At 36.7% G+C, this 20,206-nt stretch overlaps 1 protein-coding gene across 3 annotated transcripts in view; it reads right to left on the bottom strand.

The window, feature by feature from the left end:
• The window catches only part of PCDH9 (protocadherin 9), an 807,764-nt gene that overhangs the window by 167,766 nt on the left and 619,792 nt on the right, over window positions 1-20,206 (bottom strand). For 2 of the 3 annotated variants that reach the window (XM_053455420.1, XM_053455421.1), the window contains exon 5: window positions 14,226-14,427. In XM_053455420.1, coding sequence (XP_053311395.1) covers window positions 14,226-14,427 — 202 coding nt within the window. The remainder of the gene's footprint in view (window positions 1-14,225; window positions 14,428-20,206) is intronic. The other variant, XM_053455422.1, reaches the window with a different exon arrangement.

The following is a 20,206-nucleotide window of genomic DNA, read 5'->3' as shown; positions in this document are numbered from 1 at the left end:
CACTTATAAAGGGTCTGGGTGGAAATCACCTATGGAGGCCGTGCTGACTTTCCATGGTCCTCCATGGTCCTCCATAGTGTTCATAAGAAACCCCGATATTGCAGACAGATTTTAGAGAAAGAGAGGTGTAAAAATGCTTTTCTTTCTTTGTGAATCTGGAATATTGGGGCTTCTCCACAAAAGAGCGTAGCCATGGGGACAGCCTCTCCCTTGTTCCTCCAATCGGGAGTGTGGTTGTACCCAGAATCTCTGCCATTTTGCAGAAGTGTCCCAGGAGTCAAGAATGAACACACAAGGACAAGCGGAAAAGAGACAACAGAAGAAGGAAGAAATAAGACAAAACAAGAAGATACAAGAGAAGAAGGGAAGCCACATGAAAAAAGACAGGGGCACGGAAGCAGTCTGCAGATATGGTAGGGGGATACTGAAAATATCTAAACCTCGATTATATGTACCCCTAATTTAAACATTCAAACTAAGGGGAAAAGTGCAGCCTATAATCGGGACAGTATGGTATTCCTTTTAAAACTGCAAGCAGAAAACCTATTGCATGGTGTTACAAATGGGCTCGTGCTATTTTGTTTCACAGTGTTTCACCTGAGTTTAACAGCAGTGAAATTGTATGCATATTTATTTTATTAATGTGGCTGTTATATGGCGGTATACTTTCATATTAAAATTCAATTATTTAAAGTACCAAGTATTAAGTGCAAAAGAAAAATATGCAGTACATGGGTTCTCTGTCATATTTTACATAGAAATAGTTTCAAGAAGGGATTTAAATATCAGAGAGGCTTTTCTTGTCTCTTTGATACCATGATTTCCCAGCATTTAACAGAATGGAATTATACAAAAGGAACAAAGCAAGGTCTCAGCATTACAAATGCTATTTTTGGGGGGACTGAAGTCTGACTTGATTCATTTGATACTGAAAGAATCTTCAAAAAAAATAATTAATGAAATCTATTTTGTTCATTATACAATATATCATATAAAGCATAAAAAGCATACATAGTATAAAAAAATATAAACGAGCTCTTATAAATATATTTTGTACAGAAAAATAAGTAATTCACTAAGCATGCAGAAGACTGTCTATAGAAACATCAGTTTAGGAAAGTTTTTTTTATAATGACAGGATATCACAAATCAAGTTGCAGATTCGCTCCAATGAAGTGTTCTAGAGGGGCTTTACTAGGTTACCGGGCAAATGAAAAGTCTATAAAATTGTTTTTAATACATTTTACTCTAGTTTTTCATCTTTTAAGAAACATGAGATGGAAGCACAAAGTTGTCCAACAGAAATGGATCCAGGTACTATGTCTATAATCTATAACAACAATTTAAGAAACTATCAAAAGTACCCATCTACCAAATGCTGACAGAATGTATTATATATCTGACAAACTATTTTAACAAAAGCAGATGTAAATTGAGACTGCTAATTAATTGAACATTTAGATTCATTCATGTTAAATGTCACACAAGGAGCTGTGACAATCTATTATGCGATGATCAGCTAACTTATCATGAATTCATGCAGTTGGATCACACTAGGATTCTTTAGGTGTCATTGGGAATGTTCTACGGTTTCATTTTAAATATTTTTTAGATCTTCCATCCAAGCATACTATATGAGCAGAGCTCTTATCCTCAAAAATTAAGGAGATGGTAACAAAGCAGTGAAATTGAAAAATATGTTCTTGCTTAATCCAAATGAATAAGGACAAAATAGTAAATTTAGAGCTCCTAGAATAGATCATTTATGATGATTAAAAAAACATGAAAATCAGTGACAACATTGAAAAAGTATCACTCAAGATATATAAAATTATGAGATATTCAAGAAATGAAATGAGGATTAAAAGTTATAATGTGTAAGTAAGCTTTTTACTGGTTGGGTTAGTTGGTCCATTAGTGTAATTAGTGTAATTTGTTGGTATTTAATTTTTTTGTAAGAGAGAAAAAAATGACACACATTAAACCAAAAATGGAATTTGTTGATATCAACAAACATTACAATACTTATTCATGGGCCCATGTCACAGAGTTAACCTTAAAAAGAGCTCTGTGAAATCTGACATAAAATACATGTGTGGTCCCAAATGCTGCTAGTGCTTTGAAAATGCTCACGGAATGATACATTATACAGGCATATTTCATGGTGGCTACTTCTTAATTGATGTTAAGTTACTACAGTTTACAGTGAATATATGTGTGTCTATATATATATATATATATATATATATATATATATATATATATATATATATATATATATGTAAAAATTGGAAAAACAGCAGCTATGTTGCCTGTGCCTCACCAAATTACACATATGCATATAGCCAGCAAGAATCACATACATTATAGAGTAATAACAAGTAATCTGCAATCCATATTTCTTTTTTAAAAATGTTGCAGTTGCATTATCATCTGTGATGATGAGTTTGAAGTCTTCGGACATCTTTGGTTTCCTATCATCAAGTTAAGGCTGACAATATATAACTATTATTATTATTATTATTATTATTATTATTATTATTATGTCTTGGTTTATATGGCACTAGCATTTTCTGCAGCATAGTACAATTGGCAAGCAGGACATAAGAACAGTGCATCACATAACAATTTGGACCTAGAAGAACAGAAATGTTAGGAGGGCCTTGCTGAAACAAACTAGAAATGGGTAATTCTTCCTTGCCTATACAAATTAAAATGAATCACATCCTTGTCTTAATACAGCTTCCGGTTTAAAAATATTTATCGGGCATTACTTTATCTAAATCTGGAATTTTATTTACTACTGCATATAGTATTGAGTGGAACATACCTCCATATGTTCTGTTTGTCAAATAGTCTCAGGAAATTATTGAAAATAAATTTCCATTATTTTTTTTTTTATATTTACTGTTTTGTGTATTGTAATCAATAATACATAGCAAGGCTATGTCCCTTGGGTATAAGGAACACTATAATACTACAATTAAATATATGCTAGTCCTTTCAATCTGTGATGAAGAAGGAAGCGCTTCTCAGTGCTTGAAGCTACAATATAATCCAAAGAAGCTTGTTTAGAAACAGTGAATTTACCAAGTTCATCACTAGGAGGCGCACAGAACCTACTTATGCTCAAGCTAAACTCCAATGCCAAAATGTACAAGCTTGATACTTGATAATAGCAACGCAAAGTAATCCTCAAGTAGTGCTTGTCCCAAACATTACCTAATAATTTAATAATAATTATATATATATATATATATATATATATATATATATATATATATATCTTATTAACAGAGAAACGCTTCAGATTTTGTTTTAGATGTAATCCCAAATTCTTGACATTTTTGATGGTGCCACTTTTAACATAGCAAAATTATAACCAAGGAGAAGTCACAAAATCTTTCAATTATGCCTCTTTTTATCTCTCTCAGGCTTAAAGCTGTTTATAATTTTGTTCCAGACATTTTAAAATAATACCCTCAAGATATTTGGACAAAACAGGATACAGATTTTAAATCACAAACACTTTATAATTTATATTAATAGTAAATGTTTGAGATTATTACTTTTGTGAAACACAAAAGCTTTTAATCATTGAACATAAAAGAGCGCCCGAAGTCTAAATTGTAAAATTGCATTTCATTTTTCTCTTAAGAACATATACATAATATTAGATTAGCTTCTACAATCTGTTGTTCCAAAGGTTATAGTGTGTTTTGTTTTGCTTTAAGCTAATCGTTATCACCTTCTAGAATGTCCTATTTATATCTTGACTATGAGTGAAGCATGCAAGAGCACATGAGATAAATACAAATACATATTGATAAAGCAAATAGGTAACAAATGAAAATGTGGTCATTTTGCTACTCCCAACAAAGATAATGAATTATGTCTTTAACTATATTTCATGTGCGGCGTTCAGTTCCATACAGACAGCAGGGTTAACAGAACCTCCAGGCTGCCTCCTATAAAAATACTATGATAAATATTGACATAAACTATAAGAATACACAATTATATTTTTAATACAGGTTACTCGGTTACCTGTGCTATATAGTATTTTTTCATGAAAAGTAATGCTGCATTGCCCACTGCAGTGAGGATGATAGCCATGTAGGGGGCCGCCGAGCGCAGAGCTCGGGTAAGGCCTACAACAGCAAACAAGGTGAATACGCCTCAGGTATCAAATACTATATAACTGAAAATATATTGTAAAGTGTAAAAGTAATTAGCACAATACATTATCGTACATCAGGAAGCTGCCCTCATGCAGCACTAAAAAATGTCTGTATGTGTACTGAAACCTTATGCAGCTAGGGCTAATCAAGAGGCACAGTACTATATGATGCCTAAATGTGAAACGTGCCTGAAAAAGAATGTTTTTTTAATGTATTAAATTATTAAATATACTACCTTTTGATTGACTTCTAGGTGGTATGTGCCACGCAGATCAGCAGGACGCTGACTGGTGCCACTTACTTAATGAGCCAGTTATAGATCTCCCTTGTAGCTGGCTTATTTGTATTTCTGAGGTCCGTGTCTAGCCAGAGCAGCCCTCATACCACCCTCCCCACCAGGGGCAGGCTGGGCCGGGGGGCAGGGGGGCAATTGCCCCCCAGGCTGGCCGAAATCTAATCTAAACGGCCGCTGGGTGCTGATGCGGCCGTCCGGCGCTACTTTAATACTTTTTTTTTAAATTTAATATGGCAAGCCGGATCGGCTATTAAATAAAAAAAAATGGGTGCATCCAAGTGATGGGAGCAGCGTGAGGGGTGAAAGGTGAGTGCGAGGGGGCGGAGCGCTGCTCCCATCACTATGCGGCCATCAGACTGCTGGAAAACTAATCTAAACGGCCAATGTGTGCTGATGCCACCGGCCGGAGCTACTTTAATACTTTTTTTTTCATTTAATAGCCGATCCGGCTTGCCATATTAATTTTTTTTTTTTAAGTATTAAAGTAGCTCCGGCCGGCAGCATCAGCACCCAGCGGCCGTTTAGATCGGTTTTCCAGCAATCTGATGGCCGCATAGTGATGGGAGCAGCGTGAGGGGTGAAAGCTCCGCCCCCTCGCACTCAGACTGCTGGATGTCGTGTCACTGACATCCTGTATACATAGAACACTGGGGGGGATGGAGGTCTAGACGAAACCCCCCAAAAGTGGAAGTAGAAGGTTCAGGAAAAGATGGGCATGTATGGTGGGCTGATTCGTGGCACAATGGGCCACTTCACTTGACTTGCCCCCCAGGCCTTAGGCTGCCAGCCCTCCCCTGCTCCCCACTGGCCCTCATACCACCCTCCCCACTGGCCCTCATACCGCCCTCCCCACTGGCCCTCATACCGCCCTCCCCACTGGCCCTCATATCCTTAAGCAGCAGTCTTGGAACACGATGTCAGATTCCTTGGAACAGAGAGAGAAAAGGGTGTGCTAGGTCCTGGGGATAGCTAGGAGAGGTCTTGTGAGCTAGGCTTACGGCAGAGACTCCCATAAATACACTACCGTGTTCAAGACCCCTGTGTTAAAACAGTTGATGGTACCCTATATATTGTCATACTTTACCGAGAGATTTTTACAACTAGTACCATGGGGAAAGCAAATGAGTAATGTTTACTGTATGTTAACATTTTTCAAAACTTTCTTAGATTAGCTTATATCAGAAAATAAAATATGTACATGGATATGTAAAATAAAGCCACTGCTTCCTTTTAATATTAGAATGACAGATTGTCACTGCTAGCGTTGTTTTTGTTATATATATAATGCCGCAATGTACCACCTTCACTTACCCCAACTGCGGTATATTAGAGGGCATCGCAGAGCAAACAGATTGCTGGAACACATCCAGCACAACGGAAATCTGGCAAAGGATACAGGATTAAAACAGATAGAGGGCAAGTATTTGAATTAAAAAAGAAAACTAAGACTAAAGAGTTTTCTTTTAAAATTCAAACTCAATGAAGGATGAGATTAAATTGAAAATGATTAACTAAAACTTTTTTTGTGCTTGTGTCCACTTAATTAATTTTCTAAATGCTCACTTGAGTAGAAAGTAATACCAAATACACATTGATAAGGGGTTCATAGAAGTATAAACAATGGTACTGATTTTATCTCATATATTCTGAGGTGCTTTTTTCAGGGATTTACATATATTCAGTGTTTGTGTCACAATTATTCTACCACGATTACAGAAATATGTGAAGCTCGATTAAGCCCAGTTCACCAATTCCCATTTATCAACTCACTTTTGCAGATTAACAACAGATTTTCAAAAATACAACTGCAAGACTCAAGTTGATATGAAATGAAAAAGCTACAGATTCACTAACTATTTGCTTGCACGTTGCAAATGCTGGTCACCTACCCACCGCCGCCAGCATCTATACATGAAACAAAATAATTAAAATAGATTTAAAAAAATACATTCTTAAAAACTATTTTCCGCAGACCCTTTCCTAACCTTGAGGGGCAATGGCTGCCTGCGTCACCCCGTATTCTCTGCTTGGATGATGCACTGCACAAGCACTGAGGGCCACTAGGACGAACAAACAAGTGCCTGTGCTTCAACTATGTTACATTCAGCTACCTCCGGTCATGGTATATTTGACTTTGCCATCTTTCTAGGGTTAAAGGTAGAACTAAAGGTTATCATTTAAAAACACTGGGTGGCCTAAAGGTAAGACATCTTTTTAAATCTACAGGTTACAGCCTTTGGGTGTATTAGATGGACCTAGGTGTCAATATACTTGCAAGCAACTTGTAAATTAATGAACATACAAGCTGATTTGTAGGGTAATTATGCAAGGTAACATGCATTCGGTAAGCAGTGATTTACAGATGTGTTTCCACAAGCTAAAACATGTATTCTGACTTACTATGTATTATACAATTCAAACCCCACTGAGTTCTTCCAGTTCCTGTTAATCACATTTTGTGAACTGAATATGACTGATTCGACTACAAGGCTAACTTGGCTTTGTTTGCAAGAAAAACTTACCAGCCTTGACTATCTTTATGCATAGTTGAAATGTATTCAATGTGTTCTTTGTGTAATTTAACCTCCTAATGTAAATTCTTTTTAACAATGCTACTTTTTTGTGTGTTATATTTCATATTTCTTACCTCATCCACTCATAAAGTTTATTTCCTATTCCTCTTGTACTTTACATTGCTTCATTGCACATTAGCTTGGAAAACATAAAAAAAAATTCTTGAATACGTTGACTGAACAGCAACTCTCCATATAACATTAAAGGCAAATGACTACCCTATTGTAATATATTTTACATATTATAGTTACGGGTGGAATTCATCACAGGCACCCATAACCAACTGGAACAAAAGCTTTGGAAGACAAGGTCTAGAACATATGGTCAAAATGGGTGGTGTCTCCAAAGGAATATGTAAGTAAAGCATGGGCTAGTGGGTTACGTACTCTAGAGACAGCTGCGGGGTTAGATAAAGGAGCTCAGTGCAAATTCAAAATAGGGTATAGATGTGCTACTAATAAAACCAGCCAAGAGTGCAGGACTTTCTTAGTTAAAGTCAGGATAAAAGTAGGTGGTGAAACAACTAAGCAAATCATTCTCTTCCTCTTAGGACTCCTGAAAATGGCCCTCTAGGCAAATGCCTAATCTGCTTTATATTAAAGGGAGATAAATAAATAAATAAAGGATTAAATTATTGACACCGTTTTGTTTGTAAGGAATTAAAACATTACTTAGTATGTAGTGTTCATCTGCGCCTTGTCTATTTTATCTTGACCAGCTAATGCCACTCTGATAAGATAAGAAGCTGGTGGACCTTATATTCAAGACATTGTTGGCTAAAAAAACAATCACCACTAGCTTCTAGAAAAAAACATATTTATTTAGGTAGCAAATCCCATTCTATTTTATGGGACCATGAGAAGTCCCAAATTTGCTTCATGTCCCTGTTTGAGTGAGCTATTTAGCCACCGAAAAGATTTACCTCTTCTAGCTGGGTTCAGCTGCAAACCTAAGCACATTCTGCAAGTGCCCTCAACATGGTAACCTGGAAAACTAGATTTCTGAATTAAACAAAGGGGTCGAGATGTAGTCTATTTGTGAGAAAAAAAGGCTATGCACAGCAAAGGGAGGGAGACTTCAATTAATTCAATAATAAAACCAAAGCATTCACAAAATGGGTTTTCTGTGCAATGCAGGGTGTAATTCTGAAGGACCGAAAGAATAAAGTGCTGAAAAACATGTAAATGTCAAAAGAAAACCAACCATTACGCTTGTTTACTTTAAAACATTCTTTCAAAGACTACTGACGAAGTTTAATTCCGTACCTAACATTGCTGTATTTTTACATTTAATAATAAACCATCAGCGATGGAGCTGTAAGTAATTTTTTCGGTTATTTTGTTTCCTTTAAAGTGCTTATGTGTTGCATATGTTAAATAAAATATGAATCTCTTTCTTCTAAATATTGTAATTTAAATAAGTCGAAAACCCCCAGCATTTCAAGCTGTAAACACTTTAAATGGAAGCTGTTATTAAATACTTCAGCAGAGAATTATTGATATACAATAGGTCTGGCTGACCATTACCATGGAAACCATGTTCAAGGCCTCTCTGAGCATATCCAGGAGTGGAACAACAGCGTCAAAAGTTGCTATACTTCAAATACATTTAGCTTCAATGTAGAAACCCACGGCTTTATATAAGCAGTTTTACATTTGTATTTAAAAGTTTCTCACAATTTTTATTTCAGATATTTCCATTTGATTCTATACACAGTTTGTCACAGGTTGCCTGATTATTCCTGGTTCTTATTCATACACATTTGTATATACAGTAGCATATTCATTATTTTTTTAATAATAACCCATTTGATAAAAAGTATGTACATTTAATTTTTGTATAATACCAGTTTGTTTTGATCAACACCTAAACGTCATTATTATATAATCTCTGTTTTATATATTCCATTATGTTATATCAAGAGAGAATAAGAAGTGAATATTGGTCAAGTCAGGAAGCTGCATGGGGTGCCTGGACTAGAGGGCATGATGACCGTTACACCCAGAAAGTGACCTCAATATATATAGAAACCTTTATGGTACCTAACACCCATGCTGTGGAAGCCTCCACAGTTTGTGGGGGCCATGTACAAAAGTTCTATATCAGCATTCTAAGTATAGAAAAAACACATCGAGTAGAATGGAAAGTTGGTTTGGGTCAGTACCCACTCGGCGCCCCTCTCTCTCTCCTCTGCGAGCCTTCTAGCTCGGTCTCGGTGCCGGCTTGTAATGTTGCGCGCCGGAAGATGACGTCATTTCCGACACTCAGCATTACAAGCTGGCACCGAGCAGGGAGACTAACTGCAGGACTGCTGAAAGATAAGTACGGGGGGGGGGGGGGTAGATAATGGGGGGGGCGGCAGGGAGAGGAAGGGTAGATAATGGGAGGGGGCGGCATTTTAAACTTTGCCCCAGGCAGCATTTTGTCTTGGGCCGGCCCTGTGTGTGGCCTAGGGTTGGGTCTGCACATTTTCCAGTATAAGTTTGGGTTCAATAATGAACACAGTAGCACACCATCCATGCCACTGGAACAGACATCCGCTAGACAGAGTAAAATTTCAAGATTTGACTTTTTAAGTACTTTTTTTGTAAAAACATTAACCGAAGCCCCAAGTGCTTTCCTGTGCCCTGCAGTCACTCTGCAGGGCACAGGAAAGCACTTGGGGCTTCGGTTAATGTTTTTAATGATATTGTTTCACACAACACAACTAAGAGCTATGTTGTTTTTTTTCATTATCTGCAAGAACTTGGAAGACGATATATATTGTTCTAACACCATTAATTGTGATACGTGTGCAGTTCATTACAATGCACTGTTATTAAATGTGATACCTGAAATGTACACAACTGTTTTTTAATAAGACAGGAGAAAACAGTGGTAGACAGAAAAAAAAATCATTTGCCGTAAATATATCATGAATGTTACTTTTATGTGCGCTGATGCTGCATTGCTACATTGTTTCTGAAGGGCTGATTGTTCTGGGAGGCTTAAAATTGAACATTAAAATGTTATTTTTAAACGTGAACATCTAGCAGTACAACTGCTTGACTGGGTTGCCAGTGAAGTAGCAAGTGTTTTCAAGCAACTGTTCTTTGAAGACAACACCATGCTAAGTTTCCAGGCATATGTGTGTGCCTTTTATTTTCACCTCTCCCTGAAGAGCAAATGCAGAATCATTAATATGGGCATGAATATAAACTAGAATGGCTGTAAGGCATTTTTGTACAAAACACTGAACTATATGAGAACAATTTCATCTTACTATATATACTATGTTAATTGTTCTGCTCGATTACTGAACTTTTTATGGAGAAAAGTATAAAATAAGTTTATGTAAAATGATGAGAACTAAGAAAGGCACGTCCAATGTTTTTTTGTATTAAAACTATATAAAGCATGGGCAGTGTTTTAGGTAATCATATTTTATGTAATAATAATAATAATTATTATTATTATAAAATCATATTTTACTATAACTATAAAACTATATTAACTAAGCGACATCATATTCCCAGACCTAGGATTTCTCCGGGTTTGCTTCAGGGTTTCTGGGTGTGTGCTGCTTCCATGGGTATCAGACCCATGGGTCCTTCTTTGATCATGGGCATGTTGCTTGGTTATGCCCACTTGCACTCCCACTCCTGACCCATTCAAATCTGTCTGGATCTAGCCCCGCTTCTGTGTTCAGCTATCCATGCCTCCGAAGATGGCCAGCCCTGTCCCTTCACAAAGTGCTACCCAGAAGAAGAGCTCTAAGTAGCCTCCCCTGGGAAATTCCTCGATATGCATATTTTAATCATCAATAACTGGCCTGTTTTCCTAGCATGGAATAATGTGCCCCGTCCCCCGGCTCTCAAACATTAAATGTGATTGGTTATTTTTTTTCATAATCATTTATCCTACTTTTTTTCTTTTATGGTTCTTTCCAACTTGCTAAAAAATTAAATAATAACAGAGCTAAAGTTAGCAAAGTCTTTAACAATGTACATTTATTTGCTTCATCTCTTTTCATCTCTTTCTTCATTAGGTTAGTGGGAAAATCTAATTGTGCCTCTTCAAGTGCAGTCTCTTTTAATAGGATGGTGACACACATCAGGATTTAACACTAACAAAATATAACCATTGATTCTGAATACATTCATTCATCATTAGACTGTGTACAATCCAGAGATTTTGTACTCCAAGACAAAGTGTGCCTGGTGAGTAACTGATTGTATGCACAGTTGCTCTGGAAAATTGGGTTTCACTGTGATGTATCCTTATTATAAGTGTTTTAATATCGCAAATGTCTCCTTTGAGATGATTTGCTGCCTAATTGAAGGTGTTGTCATCCATCAGCTTTGTTACAGGCATTCAAATATGAATAGCTATTTATTTATTTGGCACATGAAATATATGAATAAACTACAGTTAGGATACAGAGTCTCCTAAACATCAATATTTAAACTTTACCAACGAAAAATATTAATCATTCTCTCGAATTGATGTCTTTTGCTTTGTTTTCATATTTTAATGAATAAAGAGCAATCTTTGTTTATTATTTTTTTTAAAGATATGTAGATACATTATTTAGTCATCTGTTTTTGAGGTTGAAGAACTCAAAATTATGCTAATACAGAACTCCTTGACACCCCCCTCCAATATGTAGATACATTATTTAGTCATCTGTTTTTGAGGTTGAAGAACTCAAAATTATGCTAATACAGAACTCCTTGACACCCCCCCTCCAATCATCCTCATTAGAACACTAAGGATAGTACTACCTAACATCATATCTTGACATCTTAGACCTAGGCTTAGTTAGTCTAGGGCAAAAATTGTCATTGGTGGAAATGCAAGTATTGTTCAAATACATTTAATTAAAATGTTATTTTTTCAAAGCTTGGGTTTACAAGCATGTTTGGTTTACATAAAAAGAAGTCAATTATGACATGAACATCTGTAAAAAAGAATCAACAAATATTGGAAGGTCATCAAGCTCAGAAGCAAATATAAGTATTGGCAAAAGGCTTATAATGTATATTAGGTAGGAAACTGAAGGGAACAGTAGATGGAATAATAAATGTATTATATTTTATTGGTTTTTCATATACAGCAAAACACTTACACAATATGTAATACATATTGTATGGAATAACTTTGTTATTATTATCATTGGTAAAAGAACATTCAAGGTTCCAGGTGTTGTTTGTAGAAGTTGCATTCAGCTGCTTCAATTAACATATGATTATGGACTAAGCAGGACCGGCCCTGCCATGGAGCAGAGTGAGGCAATTGCCCCAGGCGGCACTTTTGAAGAGGCGGCACTTTGCCACCCCAAGTGCCTTTTTTTTTTTTAAAGCATAGAAGAGAGAGCTGCGAGCCCTCTAGCTCTGTCTCGGTGCCAGCTTGTAATGCTGAGCTCTGGAATATGACATCAATTCCAGCGCTCAGCAGTAAAGCAGCGCGCACCGTGGCAGAGCAGGGAGACTCGCCGCAGGACTGCTGAAAGGTAAGTGAAGTACAAAGGGGGTAGATCATAGGGAGGGATAGGGTAGATAATAGGGAGGGAGGGAGGGAGGGATGGAGAGGAAGGGTAGATAATTACCCCTGGTGTCGGCAGGGGGGGAGGCATTTTAAACTTCGCCCCAGGCGGCATTATGTCTTGGGTCGGCCCTGAGACTAAGGCTGAATTAAAATTAAATTAACATACAAGGCTTGTCAAGCCCAGACTGTGGGCAACCTTAGCCATGGTTTGGCTCACGCCACAAAACTGGCCAGCATCCCCATGTCTACCTAAACGTGAATATTGAAATAACATTTGCTAACCATCATCTGAGCATATTATAAATATCAATACATTGTCTGTACAATACATTTTCTTTCTATGTATGTTTTCCCCCCATATTTTCACATCAAGTATTCTTAATTTAATTTTAACTGCTTTCAATCTGGGAAAAACAAACATCACGTATAATGAAATAAGTAGCATTTAACATAATTGCAATGATGAATAGAAAAGGTGCAGAACCTTTTAAAACTAAATTCTGACAAAACAAATGACAAGATTCAAATATTTTATGCAAACTGGTATCGCTGCCATGTGTTTAACTCTAAAAAGATCTCTAAAAGATCAGTGGAAAATGCATTCTAAACCAAACATTTTTGTTTGACGTATTTAAGTATTTTTAGACTAATATAATAAATTTCCAGGTATTACAGGGATGCAGAAAAAGAACCATGTGTATTCAGACCTTGCTCATCACCATATGCCTACAAGTGGTTCCTCAGACCAAGTTAAAGTTTTAATGGGGAGACTATCAAAGCCACATGTTAAGTACAGCAAACTAATTCTCTATCCTCTGCTAATAAATCGACAGTCATGGTTCCTCTATCTAGCATAATTAAATTTCCTTCACAATATCATATTCTTAGTATGAATTGTTACAAATTGTGCACAAACATATCTAGACAACAGATCAACTATACCATTGTGGTCTACTGGGTCAACCAAAAAGCAACTGACGATATTTCAGTAGTCAACCTCTTTGCTTGAGAGTTGGGAACATAATGTAGATTTAGCTATGGTGTATGTGAAATATTATCATAGAGTCTACTGAGCACCACTGAGTAATGACCTTAGCATATTGAAAGTAGAATTCTAATTGGTTAGAATGTAAAAGCCCTGTAGTAAGCCATGCACATTTCTGTGGAAGTATGAATAACTGTTTATATAAAACCACTGACTACACATAAAACGGTTCCACTACAGAATAAAAATACCTACATTTATTGAATTTGAAATTTGTGCATTAGAGAAAACATATCCAATTTAGGCTAAAAACAAGGTATACAGAGTTTAAAAGTTCACCCGGCTATTAGTTGCAATCCATCATATTGTGTATATCAATAATGATTTTACACAGGAATTGTTTAAATACATGAAAGTTGCCCAACATAAACTAGCATAATTTACACTGATATTTAAGCATACAGACCTAATTTCCAAGTGTCTAAATATTTTTCATATTCTCTTGGGAGGTGCGATAGACAGTTGGCCTCTTTTCTGATTTACTCTCTGATTTATTATCATATCATATTACTATGGTATACCACATATACAAAAGAAAACATAATAATAACAATTTAATTCATCTAGTAGCTATCAGTAATTCAAAGCTTTGTGCACGACTCACCAGAGTTGGGGTCAGAGTTGCCATCAGCTTCAGTCCTCTTGTCAGGAGAGGCTTGGTCGTAGAATTCGTCCTGTGGCTGAACCAGAGGGAGAGGGTGTGAGATCAAAGTTCCACTACCCACAGGTTCATGGTCTCCTAGACCACTGTCACTGCAGCTTTCTTGTGAGCCATCAGGGAGGTGAAATGTAACTCGTCGGTGGGACTACAAAGAAGAGCGAAGAAGGATACACTTGTTATTGCTCTTCATTTTGGCCTTCGTCCGCATTACTTATTAAATAAAATTGGAGTTGTTTGTAGTTATATATATATAAAAACAAAGGATACATACACTGTAAAAAGAAAAGAAATAGGTAGAATAGGAATCAGTCCTATTTTAGCCAATAATCTTTTAAAAAGGTTACCTCTGGACCTCCAAACATTAGGTCTTATAAAATCATAATCATGAATATTCCAAGAAAAAATGATTTATTTAAGATGCTAATAATGTGAAGGGTATAAACTAAGTTACTATAACTAAATAACTAAAAACCGTGCAGGTTTTACATAGGTGACAGAAGTATGTTTCTAATAAAATAGATCCTTGCTTAAAACACATATTTAGAGCATGATGTTTACTGTGAAAGGGAAGAAACTTACCATTGACAACACTATGAAATGTCAAATTTGGAAATCCAAAGGGGGAGTAACTCTAGAGTTTAACAATAGTTGCAAAAAAAAACAGATTTCCACTATTTTATATTCCAAAACAAATCTGAAAACTTAACTTCAACTAAAATGATTAATAGCGAACTAAAACAACTAAGACAACATGTTTGCAAATTATTTTATTTTTTTATTTTATTAAGTTATGTTATGTTTCAATAAATGGTGGTGTACTATTTTTTGCAATCATTAAAGGTGAAATAGTTTGTCATTCTTCTGTGTGAGGGCGACACAATAAAAGAAGGCCTCAATTTAGCCTTCATAGAGTAAGTCATCTACATACAGTATTAGGTGGTGAATGCATTTTCAAGAGGTGCTTGTATACAGTGATTTGTCTGCAGGAGAAATAACTTGAAATAAAACTTAAGCAGCAGATGTGCCATCTGAGATATACGGAAACAAAAATGTTTCATTCTGTATAGGACATTTGAGTTTCTACTTGTTAAAACTGTGTTGTGTCTCTATATATTACACTGGCATTAAACAGACAAGCATAACACGGTGGGCCAGTTTGAACGGAGCAGCTAATTGAGAAGGAATCAAGATGCTTGTCAATTACTAGGCAATTGTAGAAAAAGACAATAGGATATATTTTCTATTTCTCTATTAAATTAAATACGATCTTGGAATGAAGCACTATACTGTAAATATAATAAACCAGAATGTTTCTGTTTCATCCGCTGACGGGCCAGACACAACACGCAAAAACGGTCAGGTGATGACATAATTTCATTAAACAAGCTTCTACGATCTACGATCAATTTCTTTGCTTAAACGGTGTTGCTGTAATGCCTTGATGTCGAGGCATTCAGCAACACTGAGATGAGCATCAGGGCCTCTCAACATCCGCCATACACTCGTTTTAAAAGAGTTTAGGAGGCGATCAACGGTCGCCTCCTAAACTTCAATGGTTTCACGGAAAAGCCTCGATAACGAGGCATTCAGCAACACGGAACACTCACCTCAAGTTGGAAAAATTCGCCAGAGGGTCTCCAGACCCTCTAGAAAAGTCTGGCACCACTTGCAGGTTGAATACAGGTACTGCATTCAACCATGCAAGTCAATGGAACCCAGCTTTCTATTCACAATGGGATTAGCAAAATATTTTAAAAAATAATACAAAAATATGGGGGGGAAAAAAGCTAAAATAAATTGGTAACATTTACAAATAATTAGGCATCAGAGGAACCATCCAGTTCCAGCAAAATGTAAAAAAAAGATCAAAAAGAATAAAATAAATAAAAAATTAAGTTTATTACTATGAGCAAGTGCTAAAATTAGCGCTGTATCTCCCCAAAAATCTTGACATGGAAAGAGTTAATGTAAAAGCATTTCAAATACCGAAGGGGTGTCTAGTTTAAAAAAATGAATGGTCTGATTGGGTATTTCTAAACGCAGGACAAACAGTAGAATCTATTTAGCAGGTTTTTTCATTAGCTCTTTTGGATGAGAAAAAGATTTTCCAAATAAAAGTGAGAAAAAGATTTGTTTTTCCATTTTTTAATCATATTTTATTATTTTTTTTTATAGAAAATGAGATAATATGATTAAAAAAATGGTATCTGAAGAAAGCCCTGCTTGTCCTTATGTGGGTACACTAAATGAGCGAGGACTAAACACGAGCACCGCAAAAGTGTTAAAGATAGAATTAGCAGAATTGCTATAATAAAGTTGTACCCAGAAATTGAACTGACACTTTAATTTATATCAGCAACAGGGACATGACTTGCACTGTTGGATAAATGTAAAAAAAGATAAGAAAACCGAGAAAGGGAAAGGATATGACTTTTGTGGCAGGACGGCTATTCAAGGTGTATTGAGATGATTAAAAAATGAAAGAAAGGAGGAAACAAATACAAAACCTGCCAGCTGGTGCAAAATTAATTCCGCTTTAGTTCACTTTAATTACTGACATTTGATACATTTCAGCAGGCAAGAAACATAACCTTAAAGGTTCCCGAGCAAATGTCAATTAAAGCGGCAAGATTATTTCTAAAGAATATTGACCTGTGAATGTTCTGACAGTTACATAGTCGTTTGTAATTTTGACAAGTTTGACATGAAACCTAAATTATTTTTTTTTTCACTGCTTATACTCTCAAGTTTATGTTGTCAGTTACATAGCACTGGTGATAGTTAATCACATTCCCAAGTAGTGTTTGGAAAGCAGTGTATATTCATAATTCAAGGGAAACACTGTAAATATCATGAATTATATCCTTCCTATTTCAAATGTAGAAATCACCCATGTCCGATATATTTGCTAATTATTTTAAGAAGACCTCGAATGCGGTCCACCACATGAGCCTTCTCACAGATAACCACCTTCTGCGACAATGTCATGTCCCATGATGAAGTATTTATTTATTTAACAATAACTTCAATTGAGGTTGTGTGTCTTAAGTCAGCTATAAGGATAAGAGGTCAACTGCCTCTAGAAGGATGTAGGCCATATTTAAATAGTACTTCCTTATGCTTCACGAGGTATACAAATGTTACCACTAGTTTATCTGTGTCCTTATAATGAATAATGAATACTGAACAATCTCTAGTGTATGTGGGACTACTGTACAAAGAATGAGGGGGGCAGTCCCCTTTTAAAAACAGAAAAAAACATATCAGATGGATCATTGTGCTTGGTCAGATTTAAAAATGACTAAGAATGCATTCTACAGAGCTGTTAACCTGACATATACATCAACATATATATATCACATATAAATAAAAAAACAAAAAAAGTTTCATCATATTTTTTTCTGTAAATGTATCACCCTAAATCTTTTTCATGCTCTTCAGATTATTATGAATAATAATATACAACACATTATTACAAATTGAATAATTGAACTATCAATTATACCAGCTATTTTTCCTCTAGAGAAATCTAGACACAACATAGCACCTTCACTTTTGAAGACAGGGAATTGTTATTAAAAAAGACAAAGATAGAGATAGAACTTCCAGTTTTTTTTTAATTTTGACAGTTGCAAATTCTTTGGGTTTTTTTTTATAACAAAAACGTGTTGATAAAATCAGAATTGGGCCATTATCTTACTATTCAATTAATTAACATTAAAAAATATATATATTTGGTGCAAGAACTTGAATGGATGGCTTAGGCAACAAAAAGCATAATTGTATTTGGCTACACTGATTTATCATCATATTTTAAAGCAATGGTCATATTTATATGTATGTTGTTTTCATGTATATTATTTTCTTTGCCTTAGTTTGTTGAGGTAAACAATGTTTGCACATTTGTTTACCTAAAAAAACTGAAGGCTGACAGACTGTGCTCCTAACTTCAAGTAGCTGTTTCACCTTATAATATACTCAACTATCTAACCTAATGGAATTAAGTTATAATATAAAAAAGAAAGCTTTTTTTACTTAATAGTACGGATGAACCACATATTCATTGTGAACGACCATCCTGCAATGAAGCCCAAGACAGCTCTCAATCTTCAAATATTAGCCTCGACTTTTGGCAACGTGAGATAGATACTATGCTGCAGGTAACCTTTCCCCCATTCAAACAGAGTTCCAGGTATGCAATTCAATTATAAACAGAGTTGATTTTTTAGAAGAATTACACCAGGCTGATTTTATGGACATTGTGACACTGTGTTTCTCTCCAGCTAGTTTCATGTGTCCTCGTCAGCTTGCATTATGCCATGGCTCATTTTACCTTTATTATATAAATTTATCACAATGCAATAACTTTGACTTGATTGGGACTTTATTTACTAAATATCTATACATCTATATGCATATGATATGAGCATTCTCCTAGTTAGATCCTTGATTATGAGAATGCAAGTGCCAAATATTTTATGCAAAATTCGGTACAAAGCACATTCTGCTAAGAATATACCATATAATGCTCTGAATGCTCTTATATTCACGATCATTTTATAATCCGACCTTAAATAGAGGTCTGATTAATAAGACTAAGATCCTTATCGCCCGCCAGTGGCGTCGCTACAGGGGGGCAAGGGGGGGCAATTGCCCCCCCTAGGTTAATCCTTGCCCCCCCTGTTGCCCCCCTGCCGAAATTGGAATAAAGTCACAATGTGACTTTAAATCCCGTCTTTTTTTTTTTTATTTATTTTTTTAATGTGGAGGAGAGAGAGGGTGCGGCCCGCGTAAGATCGGCAGCCAGGGCAACCGATCTTACGTGGGCCGCACCTCGAGCCCTGCTACTTACCTGTGGGAGGGTCTTCTGTACTGCATAGAGGAAGCGGAAGCTAGCAGAGAACGCAGAGGGAGGCCGCGCCCCCTGCTGAAGTCTGTGAGGGGCATCGAGGAGCTGCAGTGCAGGTAAGGGGGTGGGGAGGGTGTTTGCATGAGTATGGGTGATTGAGGGAATGAATCTGTGAATGAATGATTATATGAATGTGTGTGTGTGATAGCATGGATGTGTAAGTGCTGGAACCTTGGCATGATGGAACTGTGATTGCTGTTAGCAATCACACTCCTATCATGCTAAGTCAGCCAGTACATGCTGAAACCTAGCTAGCTGCCCCCTTGTGTATTGATGCTGCCAGCAGTATGGGGTCTGCACATCACTTACAGCCACCCTGTACCAGCATGTACTGGCTGACTTGGCATGATAGGAGTGTGATTGCTAACAGCAATCACAGTCCCATCATGCCTAGGTTCCAGCATTTACTGGTTGGATGTGTAAGTGCTGGAACCCAGGCATGATGGGACTTTGATTGCTGTTAGCAATCACACTCCTATCATGCCAAGTCAGCCAGTACATGCTGAAACCTAGCTAGCTGCCCCCCTTGTGCATTGATGCTGCCAGCAGTATGGGGTCTGCACATCACATACAGCCACCCTGTACCAGCCTGTAGTGGCTGACTTGGCATGATAGGAGTGTGATTGCTAACAGCAATCACAGTCTCATCATGCCTAGGTTCCAGCATTTACTGGTTGGATGTGTAAGTGCTGGAACCTAGGCATGATGGGACTTTGATTGCTGTTAGCAATCACACTCCTATCATGCCAAGTCAGCCAGTACATGCTGAAACCTAGCTAGCTGCCCCCTTGTGTATTGATGCTGCCAGCAGTATGGGGTCTACACATCACTTACAGCCACCCTGTACCATCATGTACTGGCTGACCTGGCATGATAGGAGTGTGATTGCTAACAGCAATCACAGCAAGCACAGTCCCATCTTGCCTAGGTACCAGCATTTACTGGTTGCCTTGGTATGATAGGAGTGTGATTGCTGTGTGGGCAGTCTGGACGCAACCTGTGATCTATGCCTGTA

This window comes from Spea bombifrons, chromosome 2, assembly GCF_027358695.1.
Source record: "Spea bombifrons isolate aSpeBom1 chromosome 2, aSpeBom1.2.pri, whole genome shotgun sequence".
Lineage (NCBI taxonomy): Eukaryota > Metazoa > Chordata > Amphibia > Anura > Pelobatidae > Spea > Spea bombifrons.
Note: the sequence above shows the minus strand (reverse complement) of the source record. Positions and strands in the feature narration are given on the sequence as shown.